At 33.8% G+C, this 24444-nt stretch overlaps 1 protein-coding gene and 1 pseudogene across 1 annotated transcript; one reads left to right on the top strand and one right to left on the bottom strand.

Moving 5' to 3' along the window:
• Nucleotides 1–19001: 19001 nt before the first annotated feature.
• Nucleotides 19002–20989, bottom strand: LOC120145414 (exocyst complex component EXO70B1-like). The gene has a single exon (XM_039159248.1). The coding sequence runs from the start codon at nt 20973–20975 to the stop codon at nt 19002–19004; it is 1974 nt and encodes a 657-aa protein (XP_039015179.1). The 5' UTR covers nt 20976–20989.
• A 987-nt stretch (nt 20990–21976) lies between these two features.
• LOC120145153 lies at nt 21977–24232 on the top strand (annotated as a pseudogene).
• The last annotated feature ends 212 nt before the right edge of the window (nt 24233–24444 follow it).

Below are 24444 nucleotides of genomic sequence, written 5' to 3'. Positions count from 1 at the left end.
AATTCTATGTGTCCTTATGGACATCATTATATGGCACTACGTGCAAGTCTACGCGGTTCTTAGGGACATATGTATATTCTTTGGAACATGTGTGAAGTCTGGAAAGACACATACTGATCCCTAGCATATGTATATGATTCTTAAAGAATTCTATGTGGTCCTTATGGACATCATTATATGGCACTACGGTGCAATTCTACGGTGCACTTCGGTGCATTTATACGAGCTGTGGTGACAGCATAGTGCACAACCTCTATAGACTCACATATCGATAGTTCTCACATATGTACATGGGCTATTCCAGATATGAACAATATAAGTTAGTGGTATGATAAATGCTATAGAAATGATATGATGTTGTGTAGTGTTTGATTGAAAAAGTATGTGATTATATGATAACCTGTGAATGATGAATTATGTGTATGTATGTATTTACTGCGATTAATCTGATATGATTTTATACGATATGAAAAAGCCTGGAATTGCTATAACATGATAGAACAGAACATGCATGTATCAATATATGTTTAAAGTGCATTATAAGTGGTTATGCCTCACTAAGTCTTCGACTTAGCGTGTGATTGTTTCACACGTAGGTTTCGAGAAGAGTAAGGAGGGATGCGGAGCAAGACAGGTCAGTTTTCCTTATCAAAAGATCAGATCAGAAATATTTGACAAAGTATGTATTTGGTTATGTATAAAGTGTTGGCATGTAATAAGTCATTAGTACGAGCACTCTGATAAAGCCTTTATTTTGATTTAATAAAGTTTTAAATTTCCCGGATTTTTTCTTAAGAGTCAAGGTTTGAAAGTTAATGTGACATTTCGGACTCGTATCCGGGTCGATACGGGTTGGGGGTGTTACATTTAATGGTATCAGAGCTATGGTTTAGCCGATTCTCGGTATAAACCGAAGTCCAAAATGTCATAAAAGGTGTACATGCCAACATAGATTGAAAAATTTCTGATCTGATAGTGTAAGAAATACGTTGTCTTGCTAATAAAATAAGAATAGTTTAATACAGTAGAAATCCGATCGTGATAATTTCGAAGTAAGTGAAAGGTGATATTCCTGATTGTGATAGCTATTCACTTGCCCTGGCCAGGCAGGATGAAGAGCGGACACCTCAGGAAATGCCTAGTAAGATCAAAAGTTGATTTCAGAAAGCTGAAATCATATCTTAATAATGATAGAAAATTTTCATCGTTTGGAATTGGAAAAACGATGTAGAGTAGTTTTGCTATTATGTGAATAAGATAGAAGATGGTGACGGTGTCACCATAAGAATGTTAAATGATCTAATGACGTGATGATTACGTATAGAAGAATTCAAGGATAAGTGCATCAGTGACAAGCGTATAAGATGTATATGTCAGAGCTTATGAGTTCGAAATGAAGGAATAACATTGTGTATAAGCCAGAGCGTTTATATGATAAGAGTTTGCAGTTAAGACGAAAAAGTTAGCGTTAGCTAACAAGAATATGCGATGGGAATGTACTGGAATTATAAGATTATAAGATATTGTCAGGATATGATAACTAGATCTGCAATGGATCTGGATATAGTTGCATATTTGGATCATAGTAATGTGGTATAAAGGAAAAGGAAGTAAGAATTTGTATATTTAAGTAAAGCTGAGGATTGATAAGAAGAGTTTGAGAATGTGTATATCGATGATCAGATTATAAGACACAGGAAGTCAGAATGTTGAGTTTGAGCAAAAGAAATTTCAGGATATATAAGAATAGAGGTGAAATTGATAAGTTGAGTAAGCGAATTTTAAGATAATTTCGATTTGAAAGGATGTATGTGTTTAGTTGATTAGAGTTTGTACCCTAGATTGAATATATTTATTGACTAGCTGTCAGAGTAAAGGTGATAGAGTTTAAGACTGAAGGAAAAGACAAAGTGAGTTAATTGATTATGATGTGAATTTGAATATGATTGTATATTCTGAGCAGATAACTATGATGTAGAAACTGAGATAAGTATTTGCATGGAACCTTCAGGAAGGAAATACAAGTATAAGAAATGATAAAGAATGAAGTTATGTATAAGAATGGGTTATTAAAGTAATGAGGATGCAATGAAGATTGGTACATAAAGATGAGTATAAGTAATAAGACAAGAGTATGTGAACATGAAAGGAAATATGATTAATGTATAAGGAATAAGGAATAAAGAAATGAAAGGGATTGATTTAAAGGATCATATATGATAAATATGGAAGTACAGAGGACAATTTTGATATGGAAATAGACCAGTGTGCAAGGTGATGTGAAAATATTGTTTGACTCCTTAAAGTATGTTTAATCACATTGAAGAAGATTTAAAGTTGAGTTTTGGTCAAATGATGACGACATATGGTTATAAGGTAATTAGAGAGTTATGAAGAAATAGATGGATTTATGATATAGAGATGGATGTTACTGTCAATGTGATGAGTGACATTATATGGAATTTTAGAAAGGTCAAAGGAAAAATGCATAGTCGAATGAGAGAAAAGACAACAATGGATTGGTATTACTGGTTATTGTTTATATAAGCAACAGAAGATGAATGTATAAACGAAAAAGATAGTTGGAAACTTAAGGATTGAAAAGTAAGTTCCGATGATGACAAGAAAGAATAAGTCAGGGAAGCAACATAAGAACATTGGAAGATATGTTCTTACTAAGATGTTCAGTGAAAATTCGAGGGCGAATTTTCTTATAAGGAGGGGAGATTTGTAACATCCCGAAAGCCGGGTCAGTGACTAAAATGTAAATTTTGGGAAATTTAGTGCTCAATTTTGAAATAAGTTAAAAGTTTTGGGATTTAAGTAAAGAATTTTGATGATGGATTAAATAGCATAGATGGATAATTAAAGGGGCATTTAGTCTTTTCAGCTTAAAGAATATTTTGTATTTTCTTTAAATACAAGTGATACACGTGGGTTTTGGGAGAGTTCTGGAAGCCTTCTTCTTACTCTCTTCTTCTTCTTCTTCTCGTAGCTCCAACTTAAAGGTAAGTTTGATTTTTAACTGTTAATTTCTGGAATTTATAAGTTGGTTTTGAATCTTTGGGTATTAAATAAGCTTAAGGAAAGCTTATATAGGATTTAAACAATAATAAAGGAATTATGAAGGAATTTACAATATGAGTTTTAAGATGGAATTTTGATAGGGTATGGTTGTTGAAGTTTTATGGATGAATTTGACTTGTCATCAATCTAATTAAGAAGTATGAAGTGTTAGAATTGGAATTAGAACACATTGAAAATTTGGTATGATTTTTGAATCTCGTATGGAATATAGGATTTTGAGGTTTAAGATGAAATAAATGAATATAGATTGGTTTAAGTATGTGTACTAGAGTTAAGAATGAAAAGGAGATGATATATGAAGTGTTTGAGAGGAAATGAACTAATTTTCGGGTTGAAAATATGATTTCTGGGCAAGGGGAATCGGTACCCATTCAAGGGGAACCGATACCCCTTCAAACGAACAAGAATTTCCAGTATGTCATAGGGGAACCGATACCCCCATGGGGGGGAACCGATTCCCCCTAAAGGAAATTGGGAATATGGATTTAATAAGTTCATTTAAATTGATAGTATCCAATTACAAGGTGTAGGTATCTATTGATTGTCTCGAAATGTACAATTATGTAGATTCTACGCATAAAGAAATTCCGGAACGTTTGGCAAGTAAGATCGATCAAGGGAAAGATAAGAGATTGGAATTGGCTAGTGAGCCAGGTGAGTGCATATTAGTTAGTTTATGGTGCTAAATGGAACAAGACTTGCGATAAGTCTATTTCCTATGTTAGAATGCATGAATATATGATATACGTATATGAATGACATGAATTGTATGTATGCATGAATATATGTGTTGACATGCTTTTGAATGTAATGTTATGAGAAGTATGTGCTATATAATGTATATATATACATATGTGAAACTGAACTATGTGACTGCATGAGAAAGATATGAGCCATATGACATGATATAGGTGAACATGAGAAAGCAAAGTATGAGATATAAACTATGTGATCATAGTAAATATAATTATATTATTATATGATAAGTGAAATAAGCTGGATAATATTGATCTATAGGATGAAGTGAGAATAGTACACTAACTAGGGGATTTGAACATAAATGATAAGATGAACGTATAAGATAAGCTAGATGGGAAGATTCATAGGTTTAAATAAAACTATAACACATGGGTTGTATGATAGAAATTTATGAGGTTATATGAGAAGATTATAGGAGTTATATGAAATTGAATTAAGTAAACATATTAGATTATATATAGAGAAATAATAGAAGTGAGATATGTTTATAAGTCTGCCCTAGATGAATACGAAATATAAGAGTGCTATATGATTTATATTAGGATAATCTTGAGGATATATATATAGATATATGAAATGAAATGAAATGAGTTATATGAATACACAATTATGTGATGAAATGGTGAATTACCTGAACATGTGAATATATATATATATATATATATATATATATATATATTATATATATATATATATATATATGTCTAAGAGAAGGCATAAGATTAAGATATAGCAATGTGACTATAAGTATATGTGCTTTAAGTGATATGACTTATAAGTATTTCTATTATAATGTTACATGATAGTTATGTATGTTAAAGGAATTATGTGATGGTATAAGCATTGATAGGAAATATATATGTGAAACAAGTATATGTTACGAGACAAACCTATGATTATAAGCTACGTGAAAGTGTTCCTATCTGTTATATGAAATATATGATCATATGTGAACAAGATGAGCATGTGAATTATATGGAAATGATCTACGTGTAAGTGAACTACGTGACTATGTGATCATATGAAAAGAAGCTATGTGATAAGTGATATGTGAAAGTGAATTACAAGTTTATATGAATATTTGAAATGAAATAAATGATAACGCCCATGTTATGTGTCATGAGAGCTAGGGGTATAGTTGGCATGCCAAGAGTCGGGGTCTACGCGGTTCTTAGGGACATATGTATATTCTTTGGAACATGTGTGAAGTCTGGAAAGACACATACTTGATCCCTAGCATATGTATATGATTCTTAAACAATTCTATGTGGTCCTTATGGACATCATTATATGGCACTACGGTGCAAGTCTACGCGGTTCTTAGGGACATATGTATATTCTTTGGAACATGTGTGAAGTCTGGAAAGACACATACTTGATCCCTAGCATATGTATATGATTCTTAAAGAATTCTATGTGGTCCTTATGGACATCATTATATGGCACTACGGTGCAATTCTACGGTGCACTTCGGTGCATTTATACGAGCTGTGGTGACAGCATAGTGCACAACCTCTATAGACTCATATATCGATAGTTCTCACATATGTACATGGCTAATCCAGAGATATGAACAATATAAGTTAGTGGTATGATAAATGCTATAGAAATGATATGATGTTGTGTGTATAGTGTTTGATTGAAAAAGTATGTGATTATATGATAACCTGTGAATGATGAATTATGTGTATGTATGTATTTACTGCGATTAATCTGATATGATTTTATACGATATGAAAAATGCCTGGAATTGCTATAACATGATAGAACAGAACATGCATGTATCAATATATGTTTTAAAGTGCATTATAAGTGGTTATGCCTCACTAAGTCTTCGACTTAGCGTGTGATTGTTTCACACGTAGGTTTCGAGAAGAGTAAGGAGGGATGCGGAGCAAGACAGGTCAGTTTTCCTTATCAAAAGATCAGATCAGAAATATTTGACAAAGTATGTATTTGGTTATGTATAAAGTGTTGGCATGTAATAAGTCATTAAGTACGAGCACTCTGATAAAGCCTTTATTTTGATTTAATAAAGTTTTAAATTTCCCGGGATTTTTCTTAAGAGTCAAGGTTTGAAAAGTTAATGTGACACTTCGGACTCGTATCCGGGTCGGATACGGGTTGGGGGTGTTACATTTAATGGTATCAGAGCTATGGTTTAGCCGATTCTCGGTATAAACCGAAGTCCAAAATGTCATAAAAGGTGTACATGCCAACATAGATTGAAAAATTTCTGATCTGATAGTGTAAGGAATACGTTGTCTTGCTAATAAAATAAGAATAGTTTAATACAGTAGAAATCTGATCGTGATAATTTCGAAGTAAGTGAAAGGTGATATTCCTGATTGTGATAGCTATTCACTTGCCCTGGCCAGGCAGGATGAAGAGCGGACACCTCAGGAAATGCCTAGTAAGATCAAAAGTTGATTTCAGAAAGATGAAATCATATCTGAATAATGATAGAAAATTTTCATCGTTTGGAATTGGAAAAACGATGTAGAGTAGTTTTGCTATTATGTGAATAAGATAGAAGATGGTGAACGGGTGTCACCATAAGAATGTTAAAAAGATCTAATGACGTGATGATTACGTATAGAAGAATTCAAGGATAAGTGCATCAGTGACAAGCGTATAAGATGTATATGTCAGAGCTTATGAGTTCGAAATGAAGGAATAACATTGTGTATAAGCCAGAGCGTTTATATGATAAGAGTTTGCAGTTAAGACGAAAAAGTTAGCGTTAGCTAACAAGAATATGCGATGGGAATGTACTGGAATTATAAGATTATAAGATATTGTCAGGATATGATAACTAGATCTGCAATGGATCTGGATATAGTTGCATATTTGGATCATAGTAATATGGTATAGTAAAGGAAAAGGAAGTAAGAATTTGTATATTTAAGTAAAGCTGAGGATTGATAAGAAGAGTTTGAGAATGTGTATATCGATGATCAGATTATAAGACACAGGAAGTCAGAATGTTGAGTTTGAGCAAAAGAAATTTCAGGATATATAAGAATAGAGGTGAAATTGATAAGTTGAGTAAGCGAATTTTAAGATAATTTCGATTTGAAAGGATGTATGTGTTTAGTTGATTAGAGTTTGTACCCTAGATTGAATATATGTTATTGACTAGCTGTCAGAGTAAAGGTGATAGAGTTATAAGACTGAAGGAAAAGACAAAGTGGAGTTAATTGATTATGATGTGAATTTGAATATGATTGTATATTCTGAGCAGATAACTATGATGTAGAAACTGAGATAAGTATTTGCATGGAACCTTCAGGAAGGAAAATACAAGTATAAGAAATGATAAAGAATGAAGTTATGTATAAGAAATGGGTTATTAAAGTAATGAGGATGCAATGAAGATTGGTACATAAAGATGAGTATAAGTAATAAGACAAGAGTATGTGAACATGAAAGGAAATATATGATTAATGTATAAGGAATAAGGAATAAAGAAATGAAAGGGATTGATTTAAAGGATCATATACGATAAATATGGAAGTACATAGGACAATTTTGATATGGAAATAAGACCAGTGTGCAAGGTGATGTGAAAATATTGTTTGACTCCTTAAAGTATATGTTTAATCACATTGAAGAAGATTTAAAGTTGAGTTTTGGTCAAATGATGACGACATACAAGTTTGGTATGGTTATAAGGTAATTAGAGAGTTATGAAGAAATAGATGGATTTATGATATAGAGATGGATGTTACTGTCAATGTGATGAGTGACATTATATGGAATTTTAGAAAGGTCAAAGGAAAAATGCATAGTCGAATGAGAGAAAAGACAACAATGGATTGGTATTACTGGTTATTGTTTATATGATAAGCAACAGAAGATGAATGTATAAACGAAAAAGATAGTTGGAAAACTTAAGGATTGAAAAGTAAGTTTCCGATGATGACAAGAAAGAATAAGTCAGGGAAGCAACATAAGAACATTGGAAGATATGTTCTTACTAAGATATTCAGTGAAAATTCGAGGGCGAATTTTCTTATAAGGAGGGAGATTTGTAACATCCCGAAAGCCGGGTCAGTGACTAAAATGTAAATTTTGGGAAATTTAGTGCTCAATTTTGAAATAAGTTAAAAGTTTTGGGATTTAAGTAAAGAATTTTGATGATGGATTAAATAGCATAGATGGATAATTAAAGGGGCAATTTAGTCTTTTCAGCTTAAAGAATATTTTGTATTTTCTTTAAATACAAGTGATACACGTGGGTTTTGGGAGAGTTCTGGAAGCCTTCTTCTTACTCTCTTCTTCTTCTTCTTCTCGTAGCTCCAACTTAAAGGTAAGTTTGATTTTTAACTGTTAATTTCTGGAATTTATAAGTTGGTTTTGAATCTTTGGGTATTAAATAAGCTTAAGGAAAGCTTATATAGGATTTAAACAATAAGATAAAGGAATTATGAAGGAATTTACAATATGAGTTTTAAGATGGAATTTTGATAGGGTATGGTTGTTGAAGTTTTATGGATGAATTTGACTTGTCATCAATCTAATTAAGAAGTATGAAGTGTTAGAATTGGAATTAGAACACATTGAAAATTTGGTATGATTTTTGAATCTCGTATGGAATATAGGATTTTGAGGTTTAAGATGAAATAAATGAATATAGATTGGTTTAAGTATGTGTACTAGAGTTAAGAATGAAAAAGGAGATGATATATGAAGTGTTTGAGAGGAAATGAACTAATTTTCGGGTTGAAAATATGATTTCTGGGCAAGGGGAATCGGTACCCATTCAAGGGGAACCGATACCCCTTCAAACGAACAAGAATTTCCAGTATGTCATAGGGGGAACCGATACCCCCATGGGGGGGGAACCGATTCCCCCTAAAGGAAATTGGGAATATGGATTTAATAAGTTCATTTAAATTGATAGTATCCAATTACAAGGTGTAGGTATCTATTGATTGTCTCGAAATGTACAATTATGTAGATTCTACGCATAAAGAAATTCCGGAACGTTTGGCAAGTAAGATCGATCAAGGGAAAGATAAGAGATTGGAATTGGCTAGTGAAGCCAGGTGAGTGCATATTAGTTAGTTTATGGTGCTAAATGGAAACAAGACTTGCGATAAGTCTATTTCCTATGTTAGAATGCATGAATATATGATTATACGTATATGAATGACATGAATTGTATGTATGCATGAATATATGTGTTGACATGCTTTTGAATGTAATGTTATGAGAAGTATGTGCTATATAATGTATATATATATACATATGTGAAACTGAACTATGTGACTGCATGAGAAAGATATGAGCCATATGACATGATATAGGTGAACATGAGAAAGCAAAGTATGAGATATAAACTATGTGATCATAGTAAAATATAATTATATTATTATATGATAAGTGAAATAAGCTGGATAATATTGATCTATAGGATGAAGTGAGAATAGTACACTAACTAGGGGATTTGAACATAAATGATAAGATGAACGTATAAGATAAGCTAGATGGGAAAGATTCATAGGTTTAAATAAAACTATAACACATGGGTTGTATGATAGAAATTTATGAGGTTATATGAGAAGATTATAGGAGTTATATGAATTGAATTAAGTAACATATTAGATTATATATAGAGAAATAATAGAAGTGAGATATGTTTATAAGTCTGCCCTAGATGAATACGAAATATAAGAGTGCTATATGATTTATATTAGGATAATCTTGAGGATATATATATATAGATAGATATGAAATGAAATGAAATGAGTTATATGAATACACAATTATGTGATGAAATGGTGAATTACCTGAACATGTGAATATATATATATATATATATATATATATATATATATATATATATATATATATATATATATATATGTCTAAGAGAAGGCATAAGATTAAGATATAAGCAATGTGACTATAAGTATATGTGCTTTAAGTGATATGACTTATAAGTATTTCTATTATAATGTTACATGATATGTTATGTATGTTAAAGGAATTATGTGATGGTATAAGAATTGATAGGAAATATATATGTGAAAACAAGTATATGTTACGAGACAAAACCTATGATTATAAGCTACGTGATAGTGTTCCTATCTGTTATATGAAATATATGATCATATGTGAACAAGATATGATGAGCATGTGAATTATATGGAAATGATCTACGTGTAAGTGAACTACGTGACTATGTGATCATATGAAAAGAAGCTATGTGATAAGTGATATGTGAAAGTGAATTACAAGTTTATATGAATATTTGAAATGAAATAAATGATAACGCCCATGTTATGTGTCATGAGAGCTAGGGGTATAGTTGGCATGCCAAGAGTCGAGGGTCTACGCGGTTCTTAGGGACATATGTATATTCTTTGGAACATGTGTGAAGTCTGGAAAGACACATACTTGATCCCTAGCATATGTATATGATTCTTAAACAATTCTATGTGGTCCTTATGGACATCATTATATGGCACTACGGTGCAAGTCTACGCGGTTCTTAGGGACATATGTATATTCTTTGGAACATGTGTGAAGTCTGGAAAGACACATACTTGATCCCTAGCATATGTATATGATTCTTAAAGAATTCTATGTGGTCCTTATGGACATCATTATATGGCACTACGGTGCAATTCTACGGTGCACTTCGGTGCATTTATACGAGCTGTGGTGACAGCATAGTGCACAACCTCTATAGACTCACATATCGATAGTTCTCACATATGTACATGGGCTAATCCAGAGATATGAACAAATATAAGTTAGTGGTATGATAAATGCTATAGAAATGATATGATGTTGTGTGTATAGTGTTTGATTGAAAAAGTATGTGATTATATGATAACCTGTGAATGATGAATTATGTGTATGTATGTATTTACTGCGATTAATCTGATATGATTTTATACGATATGAAAAATGCCTGGAATTGCTATAACATGATAGAACAGAACATGCATGTATCAATATATGTTTTAAAGTGCATTATAAGTGGTTATGCCTCACTAAGTCTTCGACTTAGCGTGTGATTGTTTCACACGTAGGTTTCGAGAAGAGTAAGGAGGGATGCGGAGCAAGACAGGTCAGTTTTCCTTACCAAAAGATCAGATCAGAAATATTTGACAAAGTATGTATTTGGTTATGTATAAAGTGTTGGCATGTAATAAGTCATTAAGTACGAGCACTCTGATAAAGCCTTTATTTTGATTTAATAAAGTTTTAAATTTCCCGGGATTTTTCTTAAGAGTCAAGGTTTGAAAAGTTAATGTGACACTTCGGACTCGTATCCGGGTCGGATACGGGTTGGGGGTGTTACACTATATATATACATATTAGATTTTAAGTAGTATTTCAATGTTTATAAATATTTAGTAATATATATATTCATGATATTTTATGTACATTTATTTTATTAAAAGTAACCCTTTTTAATACTTTAATACATATGTATAGTATTTCGATAAACATGTCCTTTTATTGTTTTTAATATTTATATAACCGTTACTATTTGATTACCTTATGGAAGACCTCAAAAAACTTAGAGTGTATTTTTTAGGATTATTCGAATAATAAAAATTATTTTATTATTATGTATTATTTATTTATATTTTATAATATTTAATAGGATAAATATATTTTACTTTAAATAAAGATATATTTTTATATACATTTATTTTTTTCTTATATGATAAAACTATTTTAATAAAAATAAATTATATTTTATTTTGTGGTAACATCTCGAACAAAGGATGATCTCTGAGAAAACATCCAAAAAGTTAGATTGTGATCCTTAAGACGCCTAAGTGAAAAGATATCCCACCAAATTTTGTATTTTAATAAACATAAATATTCAATGTGTCATTTTTTATTTTTTATTTGTTATGTTATATCTGATTTTTCATCCATAATGTAGATGTCATTTATTACTATCGCATTCATAAATCATACATTTGTTTTCTCGTTTTTTAAAATATTTAAAGACAACGTTGTCTCGTGTCATGGGTTAATAGAATTGCGTCCAACATGACTGGATTTCAGTTTCCATTAGTCCGCGTACTAAGAGAACATAACTTTTAAATAAAACCAAGTAAATTAAATCATTTTCATCAAGTCAAATATTTTAAAAAGAGATTCACTTATTTTTTAAAAATCATAGAAAAAGAAAGATCGTAATTTAAATTTATAAATTTCCACTATTTTAGATGACATATAATCAAAGGGTATCGACTTTGGGCTTTGTGGGTTGCTCATCATTCCCCACGCGTAATCGACTATTGAATCCTTAAAAATGAATTTCTAGGCAATGTGGAGGCCAATTTTGTCTTTTTAAATGATTTTTCTTAAAATTATTTTAAAAAATATTTTAAGTATTCAATCTATTTAACCCAAAGATTAATGACGACTCCAAAAATTATTTTCAAAATGAAAACCCGAACTTTTTCAAACATAATCGAGTGACGTTCTCGAGCTTAAGGATTGTTCTGATAGATATATATTTATAAGTTTACAAGTGTTAAAAAATCACAAATATCAAGGTGGGTGTTTAGAATATCAACATTCATCATGAAACATTGCATCTTTAGCACCGATCAAGCACTACGGAAAAGAAATAAGGTAAAGTATATAAATGATTCATTCACTATATGATATTGTTTTGTTGATTCTCTCGACTATTAAAAGTTATAAAATGGTCTCTCGATTATAGAATATTGTTTTATTGAGTCCCTCGACTATTAAAAGTTACAAAATAGTCACATCGACTATTCATTATGCTCCAAATTCGTCATTTCCCGTTAAAAGATTGTCGACCATATGAGTTAGACGTTAACATATTGATTGGGATATGATAAAATTTAATCTCATAATCTCAAATGACTATCATATCTCAATCAAAATGTTAACATCTAACTCATATAACTATCAAATTTTTAATGAAAAATGACGATTTTGAGACATAATGAATAATTGCGTGACTATTTTGTAACTTTTAGTAGTCGAAGGACTCGAAAAAACAACATCCTATAGTTGAGGGATCATTTTGTAACTTTTAATAGTTGAGGGACTCAAACAAATAACATGTTATAATAGGAGAACATCTTATAATCGAGGGACCATTTGTGTACTTTATCCAAAGCAATAACGCTAAAAAGTTGCTTTCATAAAAACAGAACTAGACAAGGTAAAGATCAAGGAGAGTGTTTTTGCAAACTCAGTCTCATTGCTGGGGTACCGCCATGACGGTCTTCAAGCCCCAAATATCATCGTCCCAAGCAACATCCCCGAACAATGCATCATACGCCCTGTCGACAAAATCCACATCCCACAACGGCGACCAGACCGACGCCCACGGCATTTGCTCCTCCGCCCATTCCTCCCAACACCACACCAAGCCACACTCCGCCGCCACTACTCCTCCTCCCTCCTCCCCCACCTCGGTTTCCACCTCTCTCTTGCTCTGCTTTCGACTATCTTCATGTTTTCCATCTTGACCACCCATGTCGTCCAAATCGCTCCCTTGCCTCTTCATAATAGGACCATGATAATTATTTGTAAGCTGACATAATATGCGGATATTATTGGCTGACAATAGATTTAATTCTAATGAGTCAAATAAATCTATATGTGATCGTGCCAATACATCACAGCTTCCTAAAAAGTGTAAGATGTTTGAGGTTCTTCTTCTAAAGATACATTTTCAAGATTTGAATGTAAAAATCAATCATGCAAAAACCCGACCCGAACACAATTTTTTTAAAAAAAAACTCAACCCGATCGTTAAATGATTAATGGTAACACATGTTATTAATGTGTGATTTTTCACATGTAGTTAATGGTTAACATATCACATGTCACATCATTTATGAAGTGATATATATTATATGCCACATCGTCTTAAAATGATAATATATCATATCACCTGATGTATTGGCGCAACATGTATCATATCACAAACTAAACACATACGAAAATATCACATCAATAACTTGATAATTAATCAATTAATATTTTCAATAAATATGGATTTTGACCCAAATTAATTTTATCATTATACTTTTGGTGATGTATGATTTCAGATGAAATCCATAATTTTATATCATCTCCTCCATCGTCTTTTTTAGGAGTGGAGCACATAGCAGGAGATATATTTACGAAAATTCCAAAAGCCGAAGTTATTTTCATGAAGGTTAGCGATATATATAAATGAACTTTACACTCAAACATTATATATTGATTAGCTATTAAGGAAAATTAATGTATGATTGTATTTAAGTTTTTCAGTCGATGCTTCATGACTGGGGTGATGATCGATGTTTGAAGTTATTTAAAGTGTGTTATGATGCATTGCCAAAGAATGGAAAAACATGCATTATAACAAAGACTATCTTCCAACAAGAGATGGCTTTGTCTCAAATTCTTCCTAGGACCGAACAAGAATTTGAAACATTGGCGAAACAAGCTGGTTTCTCTTCTTTAAAGGTCGTTTCTTGTATGTATAATCATTGGGTCATGGAAATTTGCAAAGGTGATTGATTTAAAAGATTCAATTTAATCTCATCTGAGTCACGTTTTAGTGTTTGTTTGGAAGATAATTATTTGATATGATAATAAATTTTTCATGCATAATTTTAATCTAATCGAACATGTGATGGTATTTTTCCTTTTTTTGTTGTTGATAAATTTGTTTTTTTTTCATCCAAAAGAACCCACAATGCAAATAAAATATAACCTCACACAACCACTGTCCCAAGAAAAACAGTAAGCAAACTTTAGAATTTTGTGGTCTTGCAAGTCCAAGGGGAACACCAAGGTAAGAATCTTAGCCTTCATCTTGAAAGCTTCAAATCAAGCCTCTAATCTATCTAGTTTGTCATGGTATTCATGAGGAGGGTTTTAGTGGGGGGTTTGGAATCTTATGCTAGTTCAGCTTGTTTTTGGAGGATTTGTGTCTTAAAAACCTCTAAAACATATTCCTAAGCTCCTAATTCCGTTAGTAACACTTGTGGTTGATTCGTTGTCTAGTGAGAGAAGTTGGAGAAAACTCCAAGAACAAAGGGAAAAAAAAGTGACTCTTGGTTGAGCCTTGGGCACTTCCGACAGTCTAGAAATCTAAGGTAACCCATTTCTCACTCAACATCACATGTAGGACACTAGATGTGTTTTGATAGGTTGTATGAGTTATGAAACATGTTCATGTTAGATTTGACGTTTTTCAACTTGTTTATGGACCTATTATAACCCCTCTTGATTTACATAAAACTTTAAATATGTTTGGGAACCTTAGTAGGACTTTTGGGTGAGATTTGAGTCATTGTTGTGCCCAAAATAAGGCATTTTGGGTTTGAGTGTCGATATTGTACTGGAAGAATTGTATCGATATTGTTCATCAATTAGCTTAAAATATGAGTGTTTTGGGAATGTAAATATCGATACTCATCTAAAAGTATCGATATTGTAGAACATGTTTCTATACTCACATGGTAGTATCGATACCAGACATATTTAGCAAATCTTAGTAGGTCATTTAGTATCGGTACTTATGGGAGTATCGATACTGAGGGTTGAGTATTGATATTCCCAATAGGAGTATCAATATTAAGGAATTTTTCAAAACATCGAAGGAAAATTTGGTATTGATATTCAGGATAGTATCGATACCACAATCCAAAAGTATCGATACTCAAGCTAGAGTATCGATACTACCCATTCCATTTTAGTTCACAATAGTTAGTCGGTATCAATACCTAGATGTTAGTATCGATACTCATGAGTCAGTGCTAATACTGAAGGACTTAATATTGGTACTCACGAACAATTTTGGATAAGAAACCCAAGGGTTTTAAGGGATAGATTTGAGGAACCCAATAATTCCAGAACACCATGAAATAAAATGACAAGTGAGAACAATAATAAATGCAAAATAATTAGAAACAATCACAACTACAATCACAACTACGATCACATAAAACTAGTCTTGTTTGATGCTCGGGAAACAATTAGGATATCTGAGTTACTTTAGAATATATCAATCGTACAATTCAGATATATCCAAGTAAGTGCCAAGGTACTTCAGTTGCCAACTGGGCAGAGATGTTCCAAGACTCAACTGAGTAAGTTGGTCAGGTGTACTGTAACATCCTCAATACCGGGTTAACGACCAAAGTGTGAAATTTTAAAAATTTAGTGACTAGATTGGATAAATTGAAAAGATGAAGGAATTAATTGAAATATTTTAGATAGGATAGTTTAGTAAATGAAGAAAGAGTCAAAGGGCAAATAGGTCATTGAACAAGGAAAATAATTAAATAACAATTATTGGGTATTTTAATACATATGTGGAGCATGGTTTGGAAACAAATATTTCCAAACTTCTCTTCTTCATCTTCTTCATCTTCTTCTTCTCCAACCGAGAAGCATACAAGCAAAGGTGAGTTTCTTAATTAGTTGATTATTTGTTGAATTAAAGGTTGGATTATGATCCTTAGGTGATACTTAAGCTTAAGGAAAGCTTAAGTTGTCTTATAATCAAAAGATGAAGAAGTTATAAGAGATTAAAGGGAATGAGTTTCTAAATAAATTTCTGAGAAAGAGTTGATAAGTGGAATTGGAAACTAAAATTGACTTGTCATAGGTGTGAATAAGAAGTTATAAGTGTTAGAAATAAGTTTGGATTACATGGAAAATTTAGTAAGATTCTTGGTTTTAAGAATTTGGATGAGATATGGGAGATAATAAGGTGTTGGAATGATAAAAGTTAGTTAAAATGGTTGTAGTTGAGTTTAGTTGTATGAAATGAGTTTTATATGAGGAAATTTAATGAAAAGTTATGGAATTTTCGGGTGAAACCAGTTTATTATTGACAGGTGCGTCGGTACACTATGAATGGGTACCGATGCACTAAGACCAATTTTGAAGGTGCATCGATACACACAGGCATGCATCGATGCATGAAAATTTCGAAGCTATTTTGGGTACCGATGCACCCATAGTGCATCGATACACCCCTAAAGGAAAATGTGAATATTAATTTATTAAATTCGTTTAAATTAATAGCATCGAAGTATAAGGTTTAGGCTTTTGATAATTGTCTTGAAAATTATATTTATGTAGATACAGAGCCTAAACGAGTTCCAGAACAATTGACAAGTAAGATTGATCGAGGGAAAGACAAAGAAATATAGGTGAGTGCATACTATAAGTATAGTACAATGAAATAAGACTTGTGATAAGTCTAATTCCTATGTTGATTTTCATAGTACAATAGTTATGAACATGCATACATGATAATTATTACGATACATGCATAAGATACAGATGTTCATATGATTTGATAAACTATATATGTGAATAGATTCAAATGCACATGTGATATAATATGTGATATGAGAATATGACATGAAATAAGCGATATGAGCTATGTGATCACAAGAGAAATGACATGAGTACATGAACATATGAAACATAAGAATAATGCCCATTGTATATGATATGAGAGCTATAGGTATAGTTGGCATGCCAAGAGTCGAGGGTTCTACGTGGTCCTTCGGGACAAATACATAAGTCCTACTAGACAAATTTCACATGTCCCTAGTAGGACCCCATACGAGCCGTGGTGATAGCAATAGTGCACAACTTCAATGTACTCGAATACCTTGAGTTCTCAGTAATGTACATGGGCTTACAAAAGGTATCAAAAGTGTTTACATTATTACATGTTATCATGTTATTATCATTTACACTGAATTATCTGTGACATGATAGAATAATTAGATTATATGTTAATATGTATATGAGATGCATTATTATTATTATTATTATTATTATTATTATTATATTTTACGCCTCACTAAGTCTATGACTTAGCGTGTAAGTGATTTACACGTAGGTGTTGAGAAGCAGGAGAATTAAAGCTAAGTTCAAAGGAACAACATATCTCTGCTCAAAGATCAGATTAGAAATAAATTACACAGTATGTATTGTTATGTGATAAATAAGTTGGCAAGTAACAAATTTGGTAAATTAAGTATTTATACTTTGATCGAGTTTTGTAATGTTTTAAACATATTTATGTAAATGGTAATGGTATAGTGATGAAAGCTTAAATTTTTATGAGTTTTATATAAGTTGAGCTGCAGTTACTGTAACAATACTGTAGCAGTACATCGATACACAATTTATATTCAATGTTTTTGTGCATCGATACACTATAGCAGTGCATCGGTACACTGTAGCACTATTCATGGTATTGTTTCTTACTGTTTACGGTACTGTTCATACAATATAGTACTATTCATACCGTATAGTACTATTCATAAAAACGTTTTGCCTTAAATTTGTTATAATAAAACATAATTCAACGGTATATTATTGTATTTTCTTAATATAAGTCCAAATGTTTTGTTATTTTGTAAGAATATTATTTTAAAAAGTCAATGTGACATCTCAGACTTGTATTCGGATCGAGTATGGGTTGGGGTGTTACATGTACGTTTCCGATGCAATTTCGAATTTCACCCCAGATACCTAAGGTTACTTAGGAATGTTAGAGGGATGTATGCTCCGAGATACAAAACCCTCAGTCATACCATGATGCATACCTCAACATGTCATATCAGCATTTTATGTCTTCATACCTATACCACTAGCATATTCATTTAGTGAATGTATGTAGTGTAGTACAATTATTGGTGTGGCACTGAGCTCGTAAACTCAGCGTTCGGAATGTGTTTTTGTGCGCATGTTCTTAGGACACCGTCAGTGGAGTGTTATCGTCACCAGATATTCTAGCTCAACTGAGGTTTCAGAGTACGTCTTGATTTGTATTAGAAGGCATGTACTATTGTAGACCCTTTCTGTATTCAATTGTAACTCTATTTTTTTGTATTAAACTCAATGTTGTCATTATTTTGGATATTTGAGAGCTCCTCATATTTGTAAACTCCGATTTATTATGCTTTTATTTTATATCATTATGGATGGTTATTTTATAATGGTTACAATCTTTTTTTAAAAAAAAGATTTTTTTTGGATTTATCACTTTGGTGGTCCCGTGCGACATTTTAATTCCTCGGTCTTTGAGTCGAACTAGATTAGGATGTTACACATTAGGTATGATTTCTCCAAAAATATATGAGATTTGATTTTTTTTAAATACATCAATTTTTTACAACATTAAATGCATGCCTCCTCCTCCCAATTGATGCCACAGTTCCCTCAAATAGTTCATCAATCAACCCCTCGATATCTTCAGGTTGATATTTCATGTACTTCTCTTGCTGTTTACCTTTATTAAAATGTGAACTGAACCTTCCCAAGAAGGCCCTGTATGCCGGGATCACGACTGCTGATATCGACACTCGAAGCTCCGATTTAAGCTGTTCGTCGCTAACCGTCCAAGCGGTCTGCGTCTTATGGATTTCGTCGAACATGGCGTTGAAGCTCTTGAACCTTTCTTTCAATGTTGACTTGGACACCTTGCCGTTCACTTGCAGGCCCTCATGGCTCATGCATTGCAACACCTTGCCCCATGTCTCCCTTTGGTAGTTCTTATGGTACTGCCTTAAGTCCGATGATTGTTTCCGCAACCATTCGTCGCCCATCACTTCGTAGATGTCGTTCGAGCTCTTGATTTTCTGCAACATGTACCTCCCGTTGTTCATCAGGAAGATGTAACGCAACGACGGGTCGCGATACAACTTCGATTTCATGTTGATGTTGGTGTCTAACAAGTCCATCACCAACATCAACTCTTTTGCGAAATGGGTTGTGTTGGTGCTCTCACCGTTGTCCTCAGTTGCATTCTTAGGCTCTTGCTTGGTCGGTCCTTCAGTCTCGTTGTGTTGCCGATAGATTTTCTCTAGTGTGTCCTTGTACTCGCAAGCGTATTTTAGATAATTCATGGTGTATCGAGTTAGGGGGTGGACCGCACCATTCGCCACCGGGATTTTCCCGTTATCATTCTTGATTGAATCCTCGAGCTCGCGGAAAATGCTCACGGCCGCTTCGCCGATCCTGCATTGCGTCTCGGGTATCAAGTCCTTTGCGGATAAGTCATTACCGATAACAGAAATCAAATCGCACAATGTCTCGTATATGTCTAGGAACTTGAATAGTTTCTCCGTGGAGTACTGTTTGATCAAAAGCAGAGCATTTGGGAAATTAAGAAGCTTGATGGTCAAGGATGTAGCCAGATCGCAGAACAACCTCTGAGCAATCGGAGCGTGTTCGAATATCGACTCGCAAAGCTTGCGTTCGAAAGAGAAGAGATTCGTCATGCAATATTTGACGATACGAACCCAATTATCGATCCCGCCTTCCTGTGTTGCCCATTCCATCCTTTGAAAGTCCTCCATGCTGATGTTTTCGTACCCTTGCTTGCTGAACTCAGCGTGCAATGCGTTCAGCCTAAGAGCCATGTACGCGACGCAGCATTTGGAGTCATGCCCTGCAAAGATCATCACAGTGGCCACTTCTTTCATAACGACCTTCGATCCGGGCGGAAAATACGGGAACTCGGTCTCGATTTCAGGTTGATTGGAGTTGAAGACGGATTGCTTTGGAGTCTTCGGAGTTTTGGAATCCATGATAGTCACATGGCAGCTGCGTTTCCAAATGTCCAGAAGAGCCTGGAACTCGGTTTCCAACATCGACATCGCACGTTGTAATACCGATCCCGCTCGATTAGAACAACCGCTGGCCACAGAATCCATTGTGAACTCATCGAGACAATGCACCATCTTCGAAAGTTGGGTTACGGCCTCAAAAAACGATGAATCTTCATCCTGGTTATGGCCAAACTTAGCCGAGGCTTCCCTCCTTTCGTACGTCGTGATCCTGGAATCCATCGTCTTCATAAACGGCTCAATGATAACTGGAATTTCAGGGGATATCGACTTATCTCGAGCCGAAACTAAGCTTTCGATGAATCGATCAACCTGTTCCAGTATCTGGTCATGATTCAACCCATGTTCCAACATTATCTCATCGGACCCCGTAACATGATTGTCATCAGGTTCCTTTGGCTTAACATTCTCCAACTTGAAACTCGATGTCTCCAATTCGAATTTGGTCCGACGTCTTCCGAATCTCGGAAAGCTACCGGACTTTTCACCGTTGAGGATCTTCTCCATGTCAGGGCAATCAACGTGGAAATGTTTTTTGCTCTATATTTTCCCGTTTATGTGTAGTTTAGATAATTTCTGGAGGGAATCCATGCCTGTGTTTTCCTGCCTTATGAACATTCTTTTAGGGAGGTCATGGTTATAATCCAACTCTAATCACAAATTATTAACTATAATAATCCATTATATAAAAATATAGTTTAACCCCAACATTGTATGTTTACTTAATATTTGAATGTATCCCCTACTAAACTTACAGCACCAATCATTCCTGTGCAGTACAGGCTAACCAACTTTAGAGAGTTAATTACATTGTATGTTCTTAAATTATGATTTTTATTTTAAATTGATCTTTAAACTTTTAAATATTTCAATTTCATTCTTAAACTATGATGATCATTTTAAATTAGTCCTTAAACTTTTTAATATTTTAGTTTCATCTCCAAACTATATCCTTCATTCTAAATTGATACCCAAACATTTTCAACATTTCAAATTCATGAGAAATTATATTATTATATGTTTGAAAAAAATAAAGTTTAGGATAAGTTGTGGTTAAAATCAATTGCATATTTGGATGAATTTGAGGATGAAATTGAAAGATTTAAAAGTTTATGGATAATTTAGAATAAGGGTTATAGTTTAAGGATGAAATTGGAATGTTCTAAAGCTTAAGGACTAATTTAAAATAAAATTAGAATATTCAAAGTTTAGAGACCAATTTAAAATAAAGGTTATAGTTCAATTAACTCAAAAAAATTAAAATTTTAAAAAAATTCTTAACGACAGAATTTTAAAAGTTTAGTGATTACATGTGTAAATTTACCCTAAATAATATTACAGATAGTGCCCTGAATATTCTTCCTACAAATACAATTGTCTTCTTTCAGCTTCCCATTTGGTCAACTGAAAGCTGCGTTTCCTTTTAGTACTACAAGTCTCGCCAGCCTCCCACCTTCATTTAAACGACACTTCGTCCCCAGCTTTGTTAGAAAGACCAAAATCTCTATTTATTTACCCCTTTTTTTTTCTCAGAATTCTCTCCTTTGAACCTCTGATAGTTCTCTATGGCAACCATTTCCAAGCTCTCTAACCCCAACCCAACAGCTTCTCTTCCTTCATCTCTCAAACCCAAATCTTCTATTACCCATAAATGCTTCCTTGGGTTCCAAGCCAAGCCTGGTTTTAACTCCAAGCTGGCTTCCTGTTCTTGCATCTCCTTCACAAGCAACCACCCTTCCAAGGGTCCCTCGGTGTAAGTATATTGGCTGATTTATTAAACCCAGTTTGCTTGTGTTGTTGATTGATCTTTAAGTGCTAAACCCCCTTTTTTGGGAAGATTTTGTTGCTGCATGCTGATGTTTTGGTTTCGTTTCTTTATTTAATGTTGAGAGAGCTTTGGTAATTATTGTGTTTAAAGATGATGTTTTTTTCCCCAGAAATTTTGTTTCAAGTAAGTTCCTTTGATTCTCCAAATGCTGTTTTCTTGTTGCAGGGTCAGATGTTCTGTTGGTGATGGAAATGGTACTACAGTGAAGAGGACTACTTTACATGATCTTTATGAAAAAGAAGGGCAGAGTCCATGGTATGACAACCTTTGCAGGCGGGTGACCGATCTGCTTCCGCTGATCGAAAATGGGGTTAGCGTTACTAGTAGTAACCCTGCGGTAAATACCTGCCTGCTATCGTTTCCGTCCTCGGTTTAGTTTTCGGTATTCCCCTATTTTGTTATGCTGAAACAGTTTTGAAGCATATGGTTGCAGATTTTCGAGAAAGCTATATCGTCGTCGAATGCTTACAACGATCAATTCAGGTATTGTGATGAGTTGCTCAAGAGGATTGATTGATAATGCTGAATGGACAATTTTATTTAGGCTTATCAATATATCCTGAGTTTGATGGTTATCATTGTATCTTGGGGTTTGAGAATTGAATTTTTCTTCTTTTTCGCACTCGTATCTTTTACCTTTAAGATTACTCGAATTCGTAGGAAACTTGTGTAGTCTGGAAAAGATATCAAACGTGCATATTGGGGTTTAGTTGTGAAGGACATTCAAGATGCCTACAAACTTTTTGAGCCAATATGGAGGAGATGGTTATGTTTCCGTCGAGGTTTCTCCCAGACTTGCTGAAGATACTGAAATGACCATTGAGGCTGCCAAACTTCTTCATAAAGCGGTTGATCGTCCCAATGTGTACATCAAGATCCCTGCGACAGCACCATGCATTCCTTCGATCAAGGATGTTATTGCAAAGGGCATAAGAGTGAACGTCACTGTATGTTATTTCTAATATCCCGACTTAACTTAGAGTGGAAGATGATGTTTTGGGCTACATGCATGTGTTTTGTTCTTATGAGGATCTACTGTTGTACCAATCCAAACAATCAATGCTTTGGATGGTCCATTGGCTCATAAGTTGAGAACTCTAAACCGATTAATGCATGTAAATCTCAACCTCGGTTTTTCTTCATCTGCAGCTCATATTCTCGCTTGCTAGATATGAAGCTGTCATTGATGCTTGCTTGGATGGCCTCGAGGCTTCCGGGCTGAGTGATCTCTCTAGGGTTACAAGTGTAACTTTCTTCTTTGTCAGTCGGGTAGACACCGTCAGACAAAATGTTTGAAAAGATTGGAACACCAGAAGCCCTTGATCTCCGAGGAAAGGTAACTTAAACCGTAATATACATGCCGTACACTATGAATATCAACTTTAGTATATGTCGGGATTTACTCACATCGTGTGATGGTTACTATCTTTTAGGCCGCGGTAGCTCAAGCAGCTCTGGCATACCAGCTCTACCAGAAGAAATTCTCTGGTCCAAGATGGGAGGCTTTAGTGAAGATGGGAGCCAAGAAACAGAGGTTGCTGTGGGCCTCTACTAGTGTAAAGAACCCTGCCTACCCCGACACCCTATACGTCGATCCTCTTATTGGTCCTGACACGGTGAGCTATCTTTCTTGTTCGATTGGTGAATAATCCTGCCACGTGTTTTGGTGAATTAATTTTGTTGCAGGTTTCAACCATGCCGGACCAAGCTCTCCAAGCCTTCATAGATCACGGCACAGTTTCGAGGACGGTCGATGCAAAAGTGTCTGAAGCTGAAGGCATCTATAGTACACTTGAGAAGTTGGGGATCGACTGGGCCTACGTCGGCTCACAGCTGGATGAAGAGGGAGTGGAGTCTTTCAAGAAGAGCTTCGACAGCCTTCTTGACACCCTGCAAGAGAAAGCAAACTCTCTTAAATTGGTTAGCATGTAAAAGATCCATATATCGATTCTTTCTGCTTGTAATAATGAAATCGCATAGGTAATTTTTTTTAATTAATATGAGATAAGTTAAAGATATTATTTATTTAAAGATAACTTAAAAATAACTCTCAACTATTTGAAATTAAACACGTACACATCTGGTATTTCTGATATTTAAACCCGAAATCTCAAGAAATAACAATAAATCTTTTAAATCTTAATTCGT

This window comes from Hibiscus syriacus, unplaced genomic scaffold (genome assembly GCF_006381635.1).
Source record: "Hibiscus syriacus cultivar Baekdansim isolate YM2019G1 unplaced genomic scaffold, ASM638163v2 tig00110893_pilon, whole genome shotgun sequence".
NCBI lineage: Eukaryota > Viridiplantae > Streptophyta > Magnoliopsida > Malvales > Malvaceae > Hibiscus > Hibiscus syriacus.
The sequence above is the reverse complement of the archived record's forward strand: the minus strand, read 5'-3'. Positions and strand labels throughout refer to the sequence as shown.